This window comes from Rhinoraja longicauda, chromosome 9, assembly GCF_053455715.1.
Source record: "Rhinoraja longicauda isolate Sanriku21f chromosome 9, sRhiLon1.1, whole genome shotgun sequence".
Lineage (NCBI taxonomy): Eukaryota > Metazoa > Chordata > Chondrichthyes > Rajiformes > Arhynchobatidae > Rhinoraja > Rhinoraja longicauda.
In genome coordinates this window covers 30,900,685-30,920,264 of record NC_135961.1, presented here as the reverse complement: position 1 = coordinate 30,920,264, position 19,580 = coordinate 30,900,685, and the positions used below count along the sequence as shown (strand labels likewise).

The 19,580-nt window shown below is 39.6% G+C and overlaps 1 protein-coding gene across 12 annotated transcripts in view; it reads right to left on the bottom strand.

The window, feature by feature from the left end:
• LOC144596572 (CAP-Gly domain-containing linker protein 4) overlaps nucleotides 1-19,580 on the bottom strand; it is a 180,831-nt gene that overhangs the window by 142,825 nt on the left and 18,426 nt on the right. For 11 of the 12 annotated variants that reach the window (XR_013547632.1, XM_078405041.1, XM_078405049.1 and 8 more), the window contains 4 exons: nucleotides 13,908-14,057; nucleotides 9,373-9,512; nucleotides 7,069-7,162; nucleotides 2,126-2,287 (listed from right to left, as the gene is read on the bottom strand). Coding sequence is in view for 11 of the 12 variants with exons in the window: in XM_078405041.1 (XP_078261167.1) it covers nucleotides 2,126-2,287; nucleotides 7,069-7,162; nucleotides 9,373-9,512; nucleotides 13,908-14,043 (532 nt within the window). In the remaining variant the exon portion in view is untranslated. Of the gene's footprint in view, nucleotides 1-2,125; nucleotides 2,288-3,961; nucleotides 4,025-7,068; nucleotides 7,165-9,372; nucleotides 9,513-13,907; nucleotides 14,058-19,580 lie in introns of those variants that run through there. The other variant, XM_078405052.1, reaches the window with a different exon arrangement.

Below are 19,580 nucleotides of genomic sequence, written 5' to 3'. Positions count from 1 at the left end.
TGCCCACTAATCTCCTATGTGGAACCTTGTCGAAGGCTTTCTGAAAGTCGAGGTACACCACATCCACCGGCTCTCCCCTGTCAATTTTCCTAGTTACACCCTCAAAGAATTCCAGAAGATTAGTAAAGCATGATTTCCCCTTCGTAAATCCATGCTGACTCGGAACAATCCTGTTACTACTATCCAAATGCTCCGCAATTTCGTCTTTTATAATTGACTCCAGCATCTTCCCCACCACTGATGTAAGACTAACTGGTCTATAATTTCCCGTTTTCTCTCTCCCTCCTTTCTTAAAAAGTGGGACAACATTAGCTATCCTACAATCCACAGGAACTGTTCCTGAATCTATAGAACATTGGAAAATTATCACCAATGCGTCCACAATTTCTAGCGCCACCTCCCTAAGTACCCTGGGATGCAGACCATCAGGCCCTGGGGATTTATCAGCCTTCAGTCCCATCATTCTACCCAACACCATTTCCTGCCTAATGTGGATTTCCTTCAGTTCCTTCGTCACCCTAGGTGTAGTCGGAGACAGTAAGACTGGTGGGAGAACTGGGAAGGAGAGGGGAGGGATGGAGAGAGTGGGAAAACAAGGGCTATTTGAAGTTAGAGAAGTCAATGTTCATACCACTGGGGTGTAAACTACCCAAGCAAAATATGAGGTGCTGTTCCTCCAATTTGCGCTGGGCCTCACTCTGATAATTGAGGAGGCCCAGGACAGAGAGGTCGGATTGGAAATGGGAGGGGGAGTTAAAGTGCTGAGCAATCAGATCAGGTAGGTTAAGGCGGACTGAGCAGAGATGTTCAGCGAAATGATCGCTGAGCTTGCGCTTGGTCTCGCCGATGTACAGGAGTTGACACCTGGAACAGCGGATACAGTAGATGAAGTTGGAGGAGGCGCAAGTGAAAGGTTGTTGACTCGACACCAGGACATGAGGTTCTCAATCTCCTTCCCGTCTCATAACGTCTCATCGTTATTTGATATCCAGTGCACAATGGTGGTGTCGTCTTCGACCTTGAACATTGAATTAGATTTGTACATGGCTGCACAGTCGTGGGTGTACAAGGAGTAACGAAGGGGCTGAGAACGCATCCTTGCGGAGCCCCCTTGTTGAGGAATATTGTGGAGGAAGATTGTCCCCTATCTTCACTTGGGGTCTGTTGGTCTGGAAGTCGAGGATCCAGTTGCAGAGATAAGTGCTGACACCAAGTCCAGCGAGTTTGGTGATAAGTTTGGATGGTGTAATGGTATTAAAGGCAGAGCTGTAGTCTATGAATAGGACTCTTATGTAGGTGTCTCTCTTATCCAGGTGTTCTAGGGATGAATGTAGGGCTAGGGTGATGGCATTGTCCATGGACCTGTAGGGGACCAGCAGTGGGTCAAGGCCACTGGGTCGACTGGATTTAACGTGTTCCATAACTAGCCTCTCAAAACATATCATTATGGTGGATGTCAAGGGCACTGGACGGTAGTCGTTTAGGCATGACGTCTTGCTTTTATTCGGCACTGGGATGATAGTAGTCTTCTTGAAGCGACTGATGGCAAATGTGGAAGAGTAGGCATTCAATCTGCAAAATCATAGACGGCTGGAGAATAATTCAAGCTTCTATACCAAGACTGAGTGAGATGATTTGAACTTTGAATTCAGTCACATCAGTTGTATGATTTAAACCCCAAAACCAAAAATGGCTCTGAGAGGGTTCAAGCCCAAATATACCTGTGTGGATGGAGGAGAGGAATGAGCTTCAAACTCTGACACCAACATCTGCTGCGAGGTGAATTAAGTTCACTAAACCAGGTAGAAGGTTGCATGTACCTGACTACATTGCCACCAATATGCCAGTTTGTCATCTATAAATGCCAGTAAGAACGTTAAATTTTACAGATACTATACATGACATCAGTCTTGTGTTAAACTAGATTCCAAACCTATGTTTTTAGTGTTGTTCAGCTGATTAGATACTGACCCTAATCTTGGTTGGTGCTTATAGTCACCATTTTGTGAAGAATACCTCTAAAAAGAAACAAAGGACATCTCATGCCAGTGGCTAAGATTTACTAGTTTCACGTGTTTGCACAACAAATGCCAATACAGCTTTCACAAAATATGAAATTGTTTACCTCCAGCATTTGCACTTTTCATAATTACTCTTATTAGTTGAGGGACATCAAAATAAGCGGCATAATGCAAAGCATTCATGTTAGTCCAATGGCTTTTGAGATTAACATCTGCTCCCATCTCTATCAATTGCGAAGCAAACTTGGCAGCAACATCTGCATCCCCTGAAAAAGTAAAAATGAAATTCAAAACATTAATGTCACAGTAAAGTAATATAAAGGCATAAATAATTACTTATTGAACATATAGAGTCAGCAAGAGAGAAGCTCCAGAATTAGAAAATATACCAAACACAGAACTAAAGCGAATCAGAACTTACATTAAACAAAACCCTTTCAGGTGTGAGTACCCATTGCACAAACAAACGTAGTTTGCATTTGTCAGTGGTTTGGGGATGATGAATAGGCTGGCAAGGATGATAGAGTAAGAAGAGCAGTAAAGAGAGGGGATGGAAGACAACTGAATCCTCAGAATTATGCATGTTGATGATACAGATATCAATGTCTGATACATCAGATAACAAAGGCACTGTCAAATATTAATTCTAAGCAGAAAGACATTTTAATAAATAAATATTATGAAATCAGCATTTTTTACAAGTTAGTTTGAGACTTTTTGGAATTAGAAATTTCAATTATTGTGAAATATTAATTAATCAGGAGAAGAAAATGGATGTGTTTTTGGAATGGTGTAACTACTTCTGTTATTTGTGCTTAGATTTCAAAGATCAGAGAGACTACAAGTCTTTAGTGGTCTGAAATGATGGGGAGTAACAACTGATAGTCTTCTTGATGTTTAATGCAAGGTTCATCCTTTTGCATGCTTTGGTGAAGGAATCAATTTGGAGTTCAGCCTCCGAATGTGCATATGCACAACTATTATCTGCATACTCAATGAGTAAACGTTGTTATTTTGATTCTGGAGGTGACTAAAGTTGCCACTTTATCATGTGGAATATCTTGACTTCAGCAGGTGAAGAAAGGTTGAACAAAGGACCAGTGTTGTGATTTAGGCTGAGTTAATTCAACTGCACATGGATCTGTCTGATCCATGATGACATATAATGCATGATCCTTACCCTAATCCCGCTGCACTTGGATTAGGGTAAGGATTGTCATGGATCAGACAGACATATTTATGAGGACTATTAAATTTGAGAACAAGGTTGATAATTCCTTTCGATTGATGGACTTTTCCTGAGGCTAAAAAAACACATACTTCATGCTGCTCCCTACATACATTTTAGATACATCATGTGGTAAACAAATGTCCATTGGCCCTTTGATGGACAGAAACTGCACTGTGACTATGGAAGGAGCTATTTATTCACAGGGCAGGTGAAGATGATTCTTACAATTATTTCTTTGTGGCAGCGAACAGGAAGACCTCTAAAATTACTGCAACTGGGCTGGTCTCTTTCTTGAAAATGATGGCGATTATGATTACTGAAAATGGATTCTGATTCACACATAAGAATTGAAGCTACATATATTCACCATTATGGTTTAGTTGTGTCAATAGACACATTTTTTCAGCTGTCAACCGGCCTATAACCTCTTACCAAGCTGGGGTAATAGCAAAAGTGTGGGACCCGTGAAATGGAGTTCAGAATGTGCATATCAAATACTTAGATTTCCAAAGTTATCCTTTTAGCATGTACAGACTGTGCTCAATAAATTCTCAGTTCTTGGCTCTTAGTGAGTTTGATCCTCGGACCACAGACGGACCGCACCACTAATTAATTTACTGACATTGTGCTTTCTAGCTTGATACCAGATCTTCTGAGCCCTTTCCATTCAACATTGTTTTAAAGGTTGCAATTTGTTTTTGGAACTTGCCTTGAAGCTGTTTATTCACACCAATTCTTGATGGTTCTTCCAGTCATGTCATCAAACTAATCTCTGTATTTTTCAGTACAGAAACAATTAGTTATTTCACTGGTGAATCAAGCATTATAAACTGTTTGTCAAGAATTTTGAAATCACTGTGAGGCATTGACTTTTGTGGGGTTTTTCAAATGAAGGATTTTCTTGCCAAAAGGTCCTTGACTTGAAGTGTTATCTGTTTCTATTTCTATAGATGTTGCCTGCCCTTCTGTTTCCAAAATTCTCTGTTTATTTTGGTATCTCATAGCAATGACATTGTCCATTTTCTGTTTTAGGGCTATTTTGATGTTCGTGACAAGGTAGATTAGATAGTTTATTATAACCATATGTTTTTATCACACTGTGGACCACAAATATCCTTGTGGTCTTGCTCAGATGAAGATGCATGAAGAGGTTCCAATGTCTGGATCAAGTATGGTATTATGAGACTTGTCTCTCTAGCTTACACTAAATAAGACACTAAATAATCTTTGACTGTCTCAGGACATCCCACATCACCATTGAGAAAATTACTTTTATTGCCTATTCCCACTTGCTCCTGAACTGGGGAGGCAACTACAAGTCAACCACATTGGTGGGTCTAATGTCATGGCTAAATTTATTTAATAGATTTCTTTCCCTGAAAACCATTAGTGAACCAGCTAGGTTTTTATGGCAATCCCAGTAGTATCGTTATTGGTACCAAGATGAGTTTTATTTTCATTCCTGTTTTACTTAAACACTTGAATATAAATTTCCTAGTTGCCATGGTAGGATTTGAACTCTGGTGCTATGAACATAATCACTATGTTACTGTACCCAGTAAAATAACTAGAATAAAGATGCTTAACAAAGATTCCTGGACAATCATTGTTGTCCAAGAACCTCCCAAAGTACTTAACAGTCAATGAAGTGCTGTTTAAGTACCAGTGCTGTTGTACTGCACCTGAAGGGTGTACCAATGCACTCAATTTGTACACAGCAAGATTTAATAAACAGCAAATAAACAGAAGACCAGGTTATGTTGTTTGAGAGATAAATGGCAACTAAAACATGGGGAGAAAATCCTGTTCTTATTCAAAACCACAGCTGATTTATAAACAGCTGATGGAAAGATCATCCTTAATATCACATCAATGTGATTATTTTTATTCATTTTACATAAATAGATGAAATAATTTCATATTTCTTTCTTTCTCTACAACATAAATTCTGGTAGGAAATTCAGAGCTTTAATTGTCTGAAAAATATAAATAACCTGCTCTTGTGCATCATCCATAACTTCACCATTTTGTGGTAACAATGTAAACCATCCCTTCTCCCTTCAATGTAGGAAACTTTTTCCTGGCAAGTTTGGAGCTTTCTTTAAGGCCTTCTCAAGGTAAAATTGCTGCGCAGTACAAGAAATGATGCTTCATCATTTGTTTCCTCACTACTTCCACAATAGATCTGCGTGCCATATTCCCAATAACCTTAGAAAGACTTAGTTCAATAAATGTGATAACTTGCTAAAATCCACATTGTGCCTTTCCATAAGCAACATTTTTATACCTTAATAACCATATCTATATTTCTAGAGTCATCGTATATTTACTTTTATAAATCTAGTATTTATAATAATGAGATAAATGTAGTTCTCCAATCAATGTTCAATACCAGGGGTAATGACCTCCCCACCAAAGAGATCTATATGAGATGCTGTCTCAAAAAGGCAGCCAGCATCATCAAGGACCCACACCACTCTGACCATGCTCTCATTTCACACCTGCCATCAAGAAGATGGTACAGGAGTTTGAAAACTGTAATGTCCAGGTTCAGGAGCAGCTTCCTCCCAACCACCATCAGGCTATTGAACATTACGAATTCTAATTAAACTCCAAACTATGAACTGCCATGCTTGCACCAGGGACTTTGGGCTTTCTTGTTTTTTTGTTTTGTACTATATTGTTTTTTTATCGAACTTCTATTTGTTGTTTATTTTGTTAGCTACTGAGTACTGCTAACAAACCTGTTGCGCTGCTACAAGAATTTCATTGTTCTGTTTCAGGACATATGACAAGTCCCAAACTTCAGTCTGTTGAATGGACATTGCCTATGCATAGTTTCTATCTGGGATGGCCCTTGCACACCAATACTACACAGACTTTACAGGGTGAGATCTTGATTCAATGGTAAAGGAGACCAAAATGATTAGAGATGGTGGTCTGCTGCATGGGATTTAAAGTTTACAAATTAGTGGGCACACCAGTATGCACTCACTCTCACATGCACACATATGCACACATACTCACAAATAGACTCAGACACAGAACCCCTTACATTCTGCCTACACAGACCCAGCACCAGCCACACACCATGCCTTATTCACAAGCCCTGGCATCCATCCAGTTGACCAGACTGCACTCCTGGCTCATGGTCTTGGCCCCCTGAACCGACCACATTTCTGGTTCAGGCCGCAAAATTGGATCAGGTACTTTGCCCTGATTCTGGCCACACAACTGACCACATTCCCAACCCCCAACTCTAAACGACATGTTACCAGTCCCAGTGTCTAGTCTACATTCTTGGTTCTCAACTCTGGCCATGCAGTTAACCCATGTTCCAACCCCCAATTCAAACCTTTTTTGCACCAACATTCCCAGTGTACAAGCTCAGTTCACTCCAGGAACTTAACAGGTATTCAGTCCAGTCAGTCATCATGAAGCCAAGATGTGGGGGGGGGTAGTTTTTATGTGCAGCCAAATCTGCGGTAAATGCTAAATTTTGTTTACTCAAGCGGAAGAGAGGGCAACATTTTGTAGGCAACCAAGTGCCGTGCTTCCGCGGAATAGGGTTGAGTACACCAAATCCACAGGATTTATCAGGAAATCAAAAGATTGCTAATGCATTTAAGTAAAAGCACGTTTCCTACTATTTCTAAATTTCCTGTGACAGAAATATAGATTACTCAAGTTATTCGCTTTTATTTAAATGGGAAATCATCTATTAGAAAATTGCTCAAGTTATGAGATGTACTGAAGCAATTGTGTGTGCAAAGATGAATATTCATAAACATTAAAAATATTTGATTTACAACTCACCAATTCCTTGAGCCCCAGCTTTGCAGGTGGAATGTAGGAGTGTCATATCTGTCAAGCCATCTCTGTCATTCACATGGCATCCTCGCCTCAGAATCTTAAGCAATACATCAGAAAAAGATGATAGATGAAGCTTTTATTCCCTTTATTTCATACGTAATTACTCACAACAATTAACTAAAGAGGAAAACAAATAAAACTGCAGATGGTGGAATGTGAAATAAAACAGAAATGCTGGAAACTAGTTAATGTTTCGGGTCAGCGACCCTTCCTCAGAACTGGGGAGAATGAAGTTTTCAAAGCAGATCTTTGGGGAGGATTGAGGTGTAAAATTATAGTCTATATGGAGGCAGATTAATACAGGTCTGTTGATAAGGAGCATGAATACTGACCATTTGCAGGACATTTTAAAGAAATGGTGAGAAAGGGACATAAACACGTCAATGAGAAACAAATAAAGAACAGGTTATCTAAAGTTGAAATGGTTCGGTTTTCATTCCAGAGGGTTGCAAAATGCCTGGATGGAATATGATATGTTGTTTTTTCTTGTTTATACTTGGCCTCTATTAGCAGTGGAGGAGGCCACAGGCATGAACAAGTTGGAAAAGGAGTAAATGTAAATGTAAAAAACCTTTATTGTCACTACACAAAGTACAGCGAAATTAAAGCAGTCCAGATGATGCAATCACACACAGCAGACAGTACAAAGGATATACCTTTATCCATAACAAGCTAAACCTAATCTACTGAATAAAACAAACTGACCTCTAATACAATATAGACAAAACAATTACAATACGGTCAAGGCAGTGTACAGTGCAATCAAGACAACAAGTTATTGCACAGCAATGAGAGCTAACATATTGCAAATGCATCGGTAGTGTCGTTTTTTTAAAATAAAATAAATAATGTAATTAAATATAAGGTGCGGTCGGGTGTAACATGTAATAAGTTTAGCAAATGTTAAGCAATATAAGTGCAGTAGGATGTAAACATGTATTAAATTGAAGCTTATGTTTTCTGACAAGTAACTGACAGTGTTCCGATCAGTTCCGTTCCTTCCATTCAGTTTTATGTGAGTGTCTGGCAGTGTTCAGCTCACGTATGATGCTGGGGTAGAAGCTGTTCTTGAGTCTATTAGTCCGTGATGGACCTGAACCGTCTACCAGAGGGCAGCAGTTCGAGCAGCTGATGACCAGGGTGGGAAGGATCCCTCAGGATGTTGGCTGCTCTGCTGAGGCAGCGGACGGAGTAAAGTTCCTCTAGAGAGGGGAGTGGGCAACCAATGATTTTCTTTGCAGAGTTGATGACCCTCTGAAGGGCTTTCTTGTCTGCCTCTGAGCTGCTGGTGTACCACATAGAAATACAGTATGTCAGCACACTCTCGATGGTGCAACGGTAGAAAGTCACTAGCAGCTGCTCTTGCAGGTTGTTCTTCCTGACGATCCTCAGAAAGTAGAGCTGCTGCTGTGCCTTTTTGACTGACACATTTCAGACTTTAACTATTCAGCCATGGCAAGCTCATTTCACATTGCCATTGCAACACACTCACTGAAGCTCTTCCCTCTCTTACGGGACAAGGGTCCAATATCATGGCTGAAATGTGGTGCACTTATTAGGCAGTCACAGAATGATTGAGTCATGTAGTTTCTCAGATGCTGACCACAAACATATTTTGCCAGTAAGCACAAAATATGAATATTCAGAAAGTGGAAGCTTTCCTGGGCTGAAGAAATCCGGAAGAAATCCTGAGACTGGAGTTTCGCATGTGCAGTCTGTTATTCTCTAAGCCTCCAGGAAGCCCACAATCTAGGTGAATTCACATGTCCAAGCTACTTGATGCTCTTTACTCAAGGCAAAAGCGAATTCCCCTCCCTCTTTTGGACAGCATCCATCACATGTTTAACAATGAACTGCAGACTGAAAGACAAGTCGTGTAACAGCTGCCTTTAGCAACTTGCCATCCATTCTAGTTGAAAAGGAACCTTCGCCTCAGGGTTGAGTGAACGTCACTCCAAGATTATCGCAAAAAGATCTTTAACCGTGTACAATATGCAACCCATGTTAAACTGGGTGCAAATGACATTTACAAATAATTAATTCTCTTTGAATAAGCCAGGACACAGGCTTCTTTCTGCTGCTGTTATGACCGAGTTCCTTGTACAAAGCCCTTCACTCAGTTAATTGCATGTATCAAATAATTTGTGGTGTGACCTGAGAGTTTCAAGTGCTTTGCACGTAATATACAAGGAGCACCGTGATTAAAAGCCATGCATAGTAATGATGAAAAGGCAACTTGTGGGTTACCTCTTTCCCAATCACATCAATCTGTTGCTGCACTTGTGGAACCCATTGACGCAAGATAGCAAACAATTCTGGAATAGTTGTATTAAGATCACATAGGATTCGCTTGCATGCTGGGTCTTGTGGATCAAAGAAGGAAAATTCTAAAAATGAAAAAATGTAATAAAATTAGCAATTTGTTATTAGTTGCAACAATGTTCCAGAAACAAAATTACCAAATACATCAAACCTATATGTGCTGATAATTTACTAATTCTGTCAAATTCCAGTCCTTCCTTTACACATTTCTACTGAATGTTTGCTACCAACGTAAACAATGGCTTCCCAATTTGTTGACATTTTTTATTATTATAGTCAACAGAACTTAACAAAAGAAGGAAGTTTTTATTTGTGAATTATTGCTAAGGAGGGGAAACATTGCATAGAAGAAGAAGTGCAGGGAGAAGGGGAGATGGGAGGGACAGAATAGTTGGGAGAGGGAGATGGAGGTGGAGATGAGGAGAGAGAAAAGGAGAAAAGAAAATTGATAGGGACCTATGACACAGAATATTGGTTGTTCCTCAACTGTGCTCATGATTCCAAAACAAGAAAAAATGTCAATAAATTGTTTTGAACAATTAATCAAATGAACTCTTCAGTGTTTCATGTATTTTTAGTACTTTTGTGTTTTAATTAACTTAATTTTTTTAAACAAATTTAAAATATATTTGTATTCACTTTTCTTCTGGAAGTTTTTAAACTACCTCTGGTTTCCCATTTTTCTTTGTCTCTGGCATTTAATTTCTTTTTTGATAGCAAACAGACATTCCCTCCCAGCTATATTTTCTAAAAGTACCTTTGCCATCAGTGTGCTCTTCATACCGCACCTCAACACCTGTGAACGAGCTGTCATCGAGACCAAAGAAGGCTAAGGAAATTCATCATGTCTCCAATGACTCTTACCAATTTCTATCAAGGCACCATTAAAAGGATCTTATCTGAATACATCAGTTTGGTGTAGCAGATGCCCTGTCAAGACCGCAAGCAATTGGAGAGAGTTATGAACATGGCCCAGCCCATCAATACAAACCAACAGCGCCCACCCATCAAATTAGCTCCATCTATATTTCATGCTGTTTCAGCAAAGCAGCCAACATAACTAAGGGTCACTTCTTTTCTTTCCCCTGTCAGGCGGAAGATATAAAAGCTTGAAAGCATGTAGCACCTAATTCAATAAAAGCTTCTTCCTTGCTGTTATCAGACTCTTGAACGTCCTCTAATATACTAAGAAAGAATTCCTTCCAATCTACCTCATTGTGGTCCTTGCATTTTTAAAATCTGTACTTTCTCTATACCTGTACAATATATTCTACAATCTATTTATTTTCTCTTTAGCACTACCTGATTATTCATGTATAGTGCCTTGGAAGTGCGCAAAACAAAGCTGTTCATTATATCTTAGTACATCTGACAATAATAAACAAATTAAATTTCTATGACTATAACTATTACTCCACAAGCAATCGAAAAATCTGGCGATTTTATATGCATGTTAAAATGGAGTAATTTTTCTTTATCTTTATTCAGGGTAGCACAGTGCCACAACTGTAGAGCTGCTGCCTCACAGCGCCAGAAAACCCGGGGTCGTTCCTGACCTTCAGTACCACATGGGTTTCCCCTGGGTGCTCTGGTTCCCTTCCATATCCCAAGGATGTACATTTGTAGATTAATTTCCTCCAACGTCAATGTAATCTCTAAGACATTGGCCCAGGTAACAGGTTCAGCAAAGAACCACCTCTATTGTCACCTGCTATGCTCCTTCCTTCCTCGCTTCCTCCTTTAGCTGCTGGTGTGTTTCAGATAAAGTCTAGATTGGCAAGAAAAAAGCATACATGGACATGTGATACTTTCTCTTCAAATTCCCTCCCCTCTTGCCTTGGGACCTTTAGACCACTTCTGATCCCTGTTCTGCAGCTCCAGGTTATGCAATATGCACAGCAGGGGCAACATAGATCCAACTATGACAGAGGTAAAGTGCAGAAATAGCAATGACCAAAAAGTCATCATGATAAAAGCAGCTTTCATAGTAAAGGCTCCTGAATCAGCAGTCAGCCTTCAGATTGTTCTTTTGCTAACTGTAGAGTTAAGTGCCAAGTGTACCTGCGGTCTTATAAATCGTGCAGTTGCAATAAATGGAGCATTGTGAAAACATTATTCTGTGGGAGTAGAAAAAAAACATGGCCTAATATAACCTGACAGTGCTCAAAATTAGTGTTGCACATCAATGACATTAGTATTTGCAGGCCATACACCCAAACTTCTGGAGTGCACCATGACCTGAAAAAATGGGTCAAATTTCATTAACTATTCTTGATTTAACCACATTTCCGGTTTTGTTCCTAAAACATGTATTTTCAATTATGTGGTGTGGAATTTATGAATTTGTTGACATGCTTAACAGCACAGAAATATGTGACCTAATTTCCAGATGACTGTTCTTTTTTCCTCGCAAGATATTATTGCATAAGTAATATTCTGTTTATGCATGCAGTTTAAAATTATTTTCCTGAATTAGAATAGCTTAAGTTTAGAATGGAGCATAGAAACGGGATCTTCAATCCTATTGACATGGGTAGGGTATTGACATGGATAAAGAATTGGTTGGCAAACAGTAAGCAATGAGTAGGAATAAACGGGTCCTTTTCAGAATGGCAGGCAGTGGCGAGTGGAGTGCCGCAAGGCTCGGTGCTAGGGCCACAACTATTTACAATATATATTAATGATTTGGATGATGGAATTAGAAGTAACACTAACAGGTTTGCGGATGACACAAAGCTGAGTGGCAGTGTGAACTGCGAAGAGGATGTTAGGAGGTTGCTGGGTGACTTGGACAGGTTGAGTGAGTGGGCAGATGCATGGCAGATGCAGTATAATGTAGATAAATGTGAGGTTATCTACTTTGGCAGCAAAAATAAGGAGGCAGATTATTATCTCAATGGTGTCAGATTAGGTAAAGGCGAAGTGCAATGAGTCCTTGGGTGTCCTTGTACACGAGTCACAAAGTAAGCATGCAGGTACAGCAGGCAGTGAAGAAAGCTAATGGCACGTTGGCCTTCATAATGGGAGGATTTGAGTACAGGAGCAAAGAAGTCCTTCTGCAGTTGTATAGGGACCTGGTGAGACCACATCTGGAGTATTGTGTACAGTTCTGGTCTCCTAATTTAAGGAAGGACGTCCTTGCTATTGAGGCAGTGCAGCATAGGTTCACGAGGTTAATCCCTGGGTTGGAGGGACTGTCATATGATGAGAGATTGGAAAGACTGGGCTTGTATTCACTGGAGTTTAGAAGGATGAGAGGGGATCTTATAGAGACGTATAAAATTATAAAAGGACTAGATAAGCTAGATGCAGGAAAAATGTTCCCAATGTTGGGGGAGTCCAGAATCAGGGGACACAGTCTAAAATAAAGGGGAGGCCATTTAAAACTGAGGTGAGAAAAACTTTTTCACCCAGAGAGTTGTGAATTTGTGGAATTCTCTGCCACAGAAGGCAGTGGAGGCCTATTCACTGGATGAATTTAAAAGAGACTTAGATGGAGCTCTAAGGGCTAGTGGAATCAAGGAATATGGGGAGAAGGCAAGCACAGGTTACTAATTGTAGACGATCAGCCATGATCACAATGAATGGCGGTGCTGGCTCGAAGGGCCAAATGGCCTCCTGCACCTATTTTCTATGTTTCTATGTTTCTATCTCATTATGCCTCATAATTTTATATACTTCGACATTCAACCTTCCAAAATCCAAACACCTCACACTACAAACAGCAAGAATCTAAAAACACTTCTAGTTACCTTAGTCTCTCCATTGAAAACAAAGGTAAAGAGTTTCTTCCACCTGGTTAAACCTGGCACAGGATGTTTGAACATATTCCCCACAATAAGTGGTGGGGATCACCAGCAACATGTGCTTTCATGCTAGTTGTTGGAACTGAGTGGAAGAGATGCCAGCAAATTGTTGTCAACAAGTTCAGGACTTAAATATCTATATGCACATACATGAAAATTCTAAACTTGCTGGCACTTATGCAAAAGTGCCAGCAGAAACAATTCCCGGAAAACTAAGAGCTAGTATCTACATAATTCTCGTAAGAAATACAGTATTTTAAAAGAACCTTACATTTCAGAAACTATTCAACACAATGGTGCCCAAAAAGTAAAATATTCTTGATGCAGGAAATCTGAAAAATGAAGTGCTGGGGAAATTTGACCTTTAACATAATCTGTTTCTCTCTCTGCAGATGCTGCTTGACTTGCTGAGTACCTTCCAACATTTTGTTTTTAATCAGCAAACCAATGTTTCTTGATATTATCATTGCAGTAGTTAATGTAGGCCCTGTTATGCATGATTTACACGTTTTACATAAAATCCAAAATAACAGGATCCATGTTCTGTGTACATAGATTAAAAACAAAATCTACAATTAAAACGAGTTCATTAGTTTAAGAAAACAACGAATAACAATCATTTTGTTCAAGGCTAGTTTTTTTTTAATCACTTACCACAATCTGTAGGCATAGGTGCTGAAACTACTGGATGGACAAATGATCTCTCAGAATCTGAGGATATAGTGCTGTAATTTGCACTCACAGAGTCCTCGTCATTGGAAGGTTCTACATAAGGATCTTCTTTTGTCATTTCAGTGATAGTCTCTGTAGAAGATAAAGAACAAATTATGGCCTGGTTCAGCCTCTCATTTCATCAGCTTTTACAATTTGTCCTAGTATGAATTAATGCATTGTGGTGAGCAACTTATAATTGCTTCAAATTTTCTTTATGTGGTATTGGCATCCAATGTAGTGTTTTTAAAGATACACAATTAAATGAGAAGTGGGGAGGGAGAAGAATCCTAATCTTCAATCACCAGGAGACAGGAATCAGATGATGTAGTCTTGAAATTAGTGGGGTAAAGATAGATTTTGCCCAAGGATAGAGGTCATGCAATAGGTCTTACCTTATTTGGATTCAGGTCAAGCACAGCATCAACAAAAAAACTAGTTGCACTATAAAAGATCAGTGAAAGTTTTCCCTCTGAACAATTCCGTCTTATAAACTATGCAACAGTCCAAAAGGATCACGAGAAGAGGAATACAACCAAAAGACTATGAACCTATTATGATGCAAACAGCATAGAAATGGTTGTTATTTTACCCTGGGAAGAGTGAATTTTCTGAGGTATACCGCTAAAACTAACAGTGCTATGTAATCAATGTTTAAACTGAAATGGGCAACTTGATATTAATTATAAACCAAATTATTTCAAGCAAACCCTGTAACACTGAAACAATACATTAAATAAATGAAATAAATTATCATTTATACATCTATTTATCTTTAACTTCTTCATCTACATCAAGTACTTCCACTTACACAAACACTGTTCTAATTGGAGTTAGAACCTCAAATAATTTTCATCAAAAATTTGTACAGTTACATAAGTTTCTTTGAAATTAGATTTGGCCATTTTGGTCACGCAAATTAAGACTTAATACTTACGAGCTTGTATCATTATGAAAATGTTTAAATTTGCACTGTTGAAAAGGAACTGTCATTCACACTGATTTTATCCATCAATAATCCAATCGGGTAAATCAATATTGGTCAAACTACCTGAAAAACTACAAGATACTCCTGTCTGAAATTAAAGCCAACAAGTATAATCACAATCACTGTGTAGCCGTGAAGATTCATGGGTCGCTGAACATCTTTAAATAGACCAGCAGCTATTTCAGGTGCTGAAAATCTGTCCAAGTATTTATTGGCTCTTATGCACTTCCAGATCATATGAACAGCGAGCCCTGCTCAGATGACAGTTAGGCCCAATCAACCTTCACTGTCCCAGCCATAGTCAAGGCTGCCTGACAAAATATATATATTTAAAATCAGTTTTGGGTTAAACCTACAAACGCACCTAATACTTACTGTTAAGTTACATCGAGGCAAACAAGAGGATGAACTCATTCCTCGCAGTGAATTAAATTCTAATCAAATGGACCAACATTATAAGTGAAACATATCTGAATCTTAGGTGCATTGGTCAATGCTTTGAATAAAAAATATCAAATAAGAAATCAGGAACAAGTCAATTGGTGGCTCATGCCTGATCCACCATCCAGTAAAATTATAGCTTATCATTTACCTCAATGCCATATTCACCCTTTTTTTTACTCCTCTCTTTCTAAATGACCCAATCTTTATTTTGAGTCTGTAACCCATGGTTCTAGGCACCAACCCTGTCCAACCTTACGAATGTTGCACATTGCAACGAGATCACCTCTTGTTCTTTTAAACAAGCTCTAGCCTGCATATAGAAACATAGAAACATAGAAAATAGGTGCAGGAGGAGGACATTCGGCCCTTCGAGCCAGCACCGCCATTCATTGTGATCATGGCTGATCGTCCACAATCAATAACCCGTGCCTTGCTGACATCCTCTACTGAAATCAAATCCTACCTGAGATAGCGAGATCAAAGCTGAAATCAAATACATCTGTTCTCATCAGGACACTTTATAATTGAAGGAATATTTCTCCATTCTTATATGCAATTTCTTTTACTACTGAGGCCAACATACTGTTTGCCACCTTAATTCCTTGCTGAACCTCTACATTAACCTGCAGCGACTTATAAAAAGGGTACACAGGATCCTCTGAACCCCAATCTTTTTGAGGCTCTCATGTTTTACAAAATAACGTCTCTCAATTTTTTTCCACAAATGTGAACAATCTCACATTTTTTACATTATATTTCATCTGCAATGTCATTGCTGTTCTCTTAGCCTGCCTATGTCCTCCTCACTGTCTACGCCTCCTCCAAGCTTTCTATCATCAGGGAACTTTGACAAATTGCATGATATCCTCATTCCCATAACTTCCCATAAGGCAGAAACAGGAGAAATGATTATGGGTAACAAGGACATGGCAGAAGAGTTGAACAGGTACTTCGCATCTGTCTCCACAAAGGAAGACAAAAACAAAGAAATTTGCACTAGGTGAGAAATAGTATTGGGTAGATTGATGGGACTGAAGGCTAATAAATCCTCAGGGACTGATGGTCTGCATCTCAGGGTACTCAAGGAGGTAGCTCTAGAAATCGTGAATGCATTGGTGATCATTTTCCAATGTTCAATAGATTCAGGATCGGTTCCTGTGGATTGGAGGGTAGCTAATGTCATCCCACTTTCCAAGAAAGTAGCGAGAGAGAAAATGGGGAATTATAGACCAGTTAACCTGACATCGATGGTGGGGAAGATGCTGGAGTCAATTATTAAAGAGGTAACGGCGCATTTGGATAGCAGTAAAAGGATTGGTCCAAGTCAGCAAGGATTTTTGAAGGGGAAATCCTGCTTGACTAATCTTCTGGAATTTTTTGAGGAGTGACAAGTAAAATGGATGAAGGAGAGCCAGTGGATGTAGTGTATCTAGACTTTCAGAAAGTGTTTGATAAGGTCCCACCTGGGAGATTGGTGAGCAAAATTAGAGCACATGGTATTGGGGGTAGGGTATTGACATGGATAGAGAATTGGTTGGCAGACAGGAAGCAAAGAGTAGGAATAAACGGGTCCTTTTCAGAATGGCAGGCAGTGGCGAGTGGAATGCAGCAAGGCTCGGTGCTGGGGCCGCAACTATTTACAATATATATTAATGATTTGGATGATGGAATTAGAAGTAACACTAGCAAGTTTGCAGATGACACAAAGCTGGGTGGCAGTGTGAGCTGCAAAGAGGATGTTAGGAGGTTGCAGTGTGACTTGGACAGGTTCAGTGAGTGGGCAGATGTATGGCAGATGCAGTATAATGTAGACAGATGTGAGGTTATCCACTTTGGCGGCAAAAACAAGGAGGCAGATTATTATCTCAATGGTGTCAGATTAGGTAATGGGGAAGTGCAACGAGACCTGGGTGTCCTTGTACACCAGTCACTGAAAGTAAGTGTGCAGGTACAGCAGGCAGTGAAGAAAGCTAAGAAAGCAGGCAGTGAAGAAAGGAAGTTGGCCTTCATAACAAGAGGATTTGAGTATAGGAGCAAATAGGTCCTTCTGCAATTGTAGAGGGCCCTGGTGAAATCACATCTGGAGTATTGTGTGCAGTTTAGAAGGATGAGAGGGGATCTTATAGAGGCGTATAAAATTATAAAAGGACTGGATAAGCTAGATGCAGGAAAAATGTTCCCAATGTTGGAGGAGTCAAGAACCAGGGGCCCCATTCTAAGAATAAAGGGGAGGCCATTTAAAACTAAGGTGAGAAGAAACCTTTTCACCCAGAGAGTTGTGAATTTGTGGAATTCTCTGCCACAGAATGCAGTGGAGGCCAGTTCACTGGATGAATTTAAAAGAGAGTTAGATAGAGCTCTAGGGGCTAGTGGAAGCAAGGGATATGGGGAGAAGGCAGGCACAGGTTACTGATTGTGGCTGATCAACCATGATAGCAATGAATGGCGGTGCTGGCTCAAAGGGCCAAATGGCCTCCTCCTGCACCTATTTTCTATGTTTCTATGTTTCTATGTTGATCTGGATTGAAGCAGCTGAGTGTTTGCAGAGCTGAGCTCTGGAGTACCCCACATGTCACACATCCAAACTCTACTTCCTATTTTCCATTAGTCAATCCTCAGTTCACGCCAGGATATTAACCCCCAACACTGAGATTTAATAATATTTAATGACCTTTGTCTGGCACCCTATTTCTGAAAAGACATGACAACTGATTATTTTTTTATCTATTCAGTCAGTTACAAATTTAAAAAGTCCAACAGATTTGTCAAATATAATTTTCCTTTCACAAATCCATATTTACTCCATATTTTGCCCAATTCTCATTATTTTCCAAGAACCCTGTCATCTTCCTTAATAAAAATATTCCATCATGGGAAAACCAATTGCAATTCTCAGTTTTAGCTCCTTCTTTTCATAAATAGTGGGACACATTTGCTAGATTCTATTTTGGAAGTCCATTGACCTTCTCCCTGTCCGCCTTCTTCAAAACCTAAGATGCACATGTTCAGGCCCAAGGCTTTAATCGGACCAGTATTGCACAATGTCAAGAGGAATTAGTACAGATATCCAGATACAGTTACATGAGCTCGGACATCCACTTGGCACTTGACAGTGCATAAGCCTCAATTACAGAGCAATGTTAAATCTGTTTTCGCACTGAATAACTAGAAACTTGGGTTTTTCTTTGCTATTTAAAAATTCTCTTTGAACAAATTGAATTAGCATGAATTGCACTTCCAAAATAGAATCAAGCATTAGCATTAACTTCGCATTAACTATCGATAGGAAAGGATTGGAAATGTTTGGAGGCACATAGATCTAACGCCAGCAATTGGGATCGGCTTAAAACGGCATCTTGGTCGGCATGGATGAGTTGGGCCTGTGTCCGTGTTGTATTGCTCTACGACTCCATGACTCTTGAATTAAATTGATGCATTAAGGTGAAACAATGATGAGTTGCAAATGTAGCATCTGTGTTCTATAACAGCTGTGCAATGTTATAGAAGTATCAAGTGAATGACCCAGTTCATGCAAGTAATTACTAAAAACACGTAAATACTAAAGCAACTGTGCATTATATACACTAACGGCAATGGTATCTCACCAAATTGCAGTCAAAAAGCTTTTAAAAAAGGAAATCATTGATTTCTGTTGAACCCTTATTGAATATGTAGCAAGGCCTGAAGATAGAATAATTTTTATTTTGACCATCCATTTTTACTTCATTCAGAATGGTTAGAATTTTCAAATCTCCTCAGCAATTTTCATTCCAATGAAATTTTCTGCTGAGGTGCTCACATGTGCCTGCTGTCCTTCCAAGTGATAGAGGTTGAGGATTAGAAGATGCTGTTGAAGAAACCTGAATGACCTTTTCCTTCATATGTTGTAGATGATGCAAATTACTACTCCAGAAATCTGGCACCTGAATGTTCAGAAATCGCATCATCGAGCTCACTCATTAATATTGAATTTGAGCTGGGGATCCAGAATGTATGCAGGGTCTGCAGGCAGAAATTAGTGTTTAGAGGGCAGCCAGGACAGAGATCAGGATTGTGGGTTGGACATGCGGCAAGAGTCAGGGTTGAGATCTGAAACAGCAGGGATCAGAAATATGAGTAGGTTTGTAGCCAGAGCCGGAGTGACAATAGGCAATAGACAATAGGTGCAGGAGTAGGCTATTCGG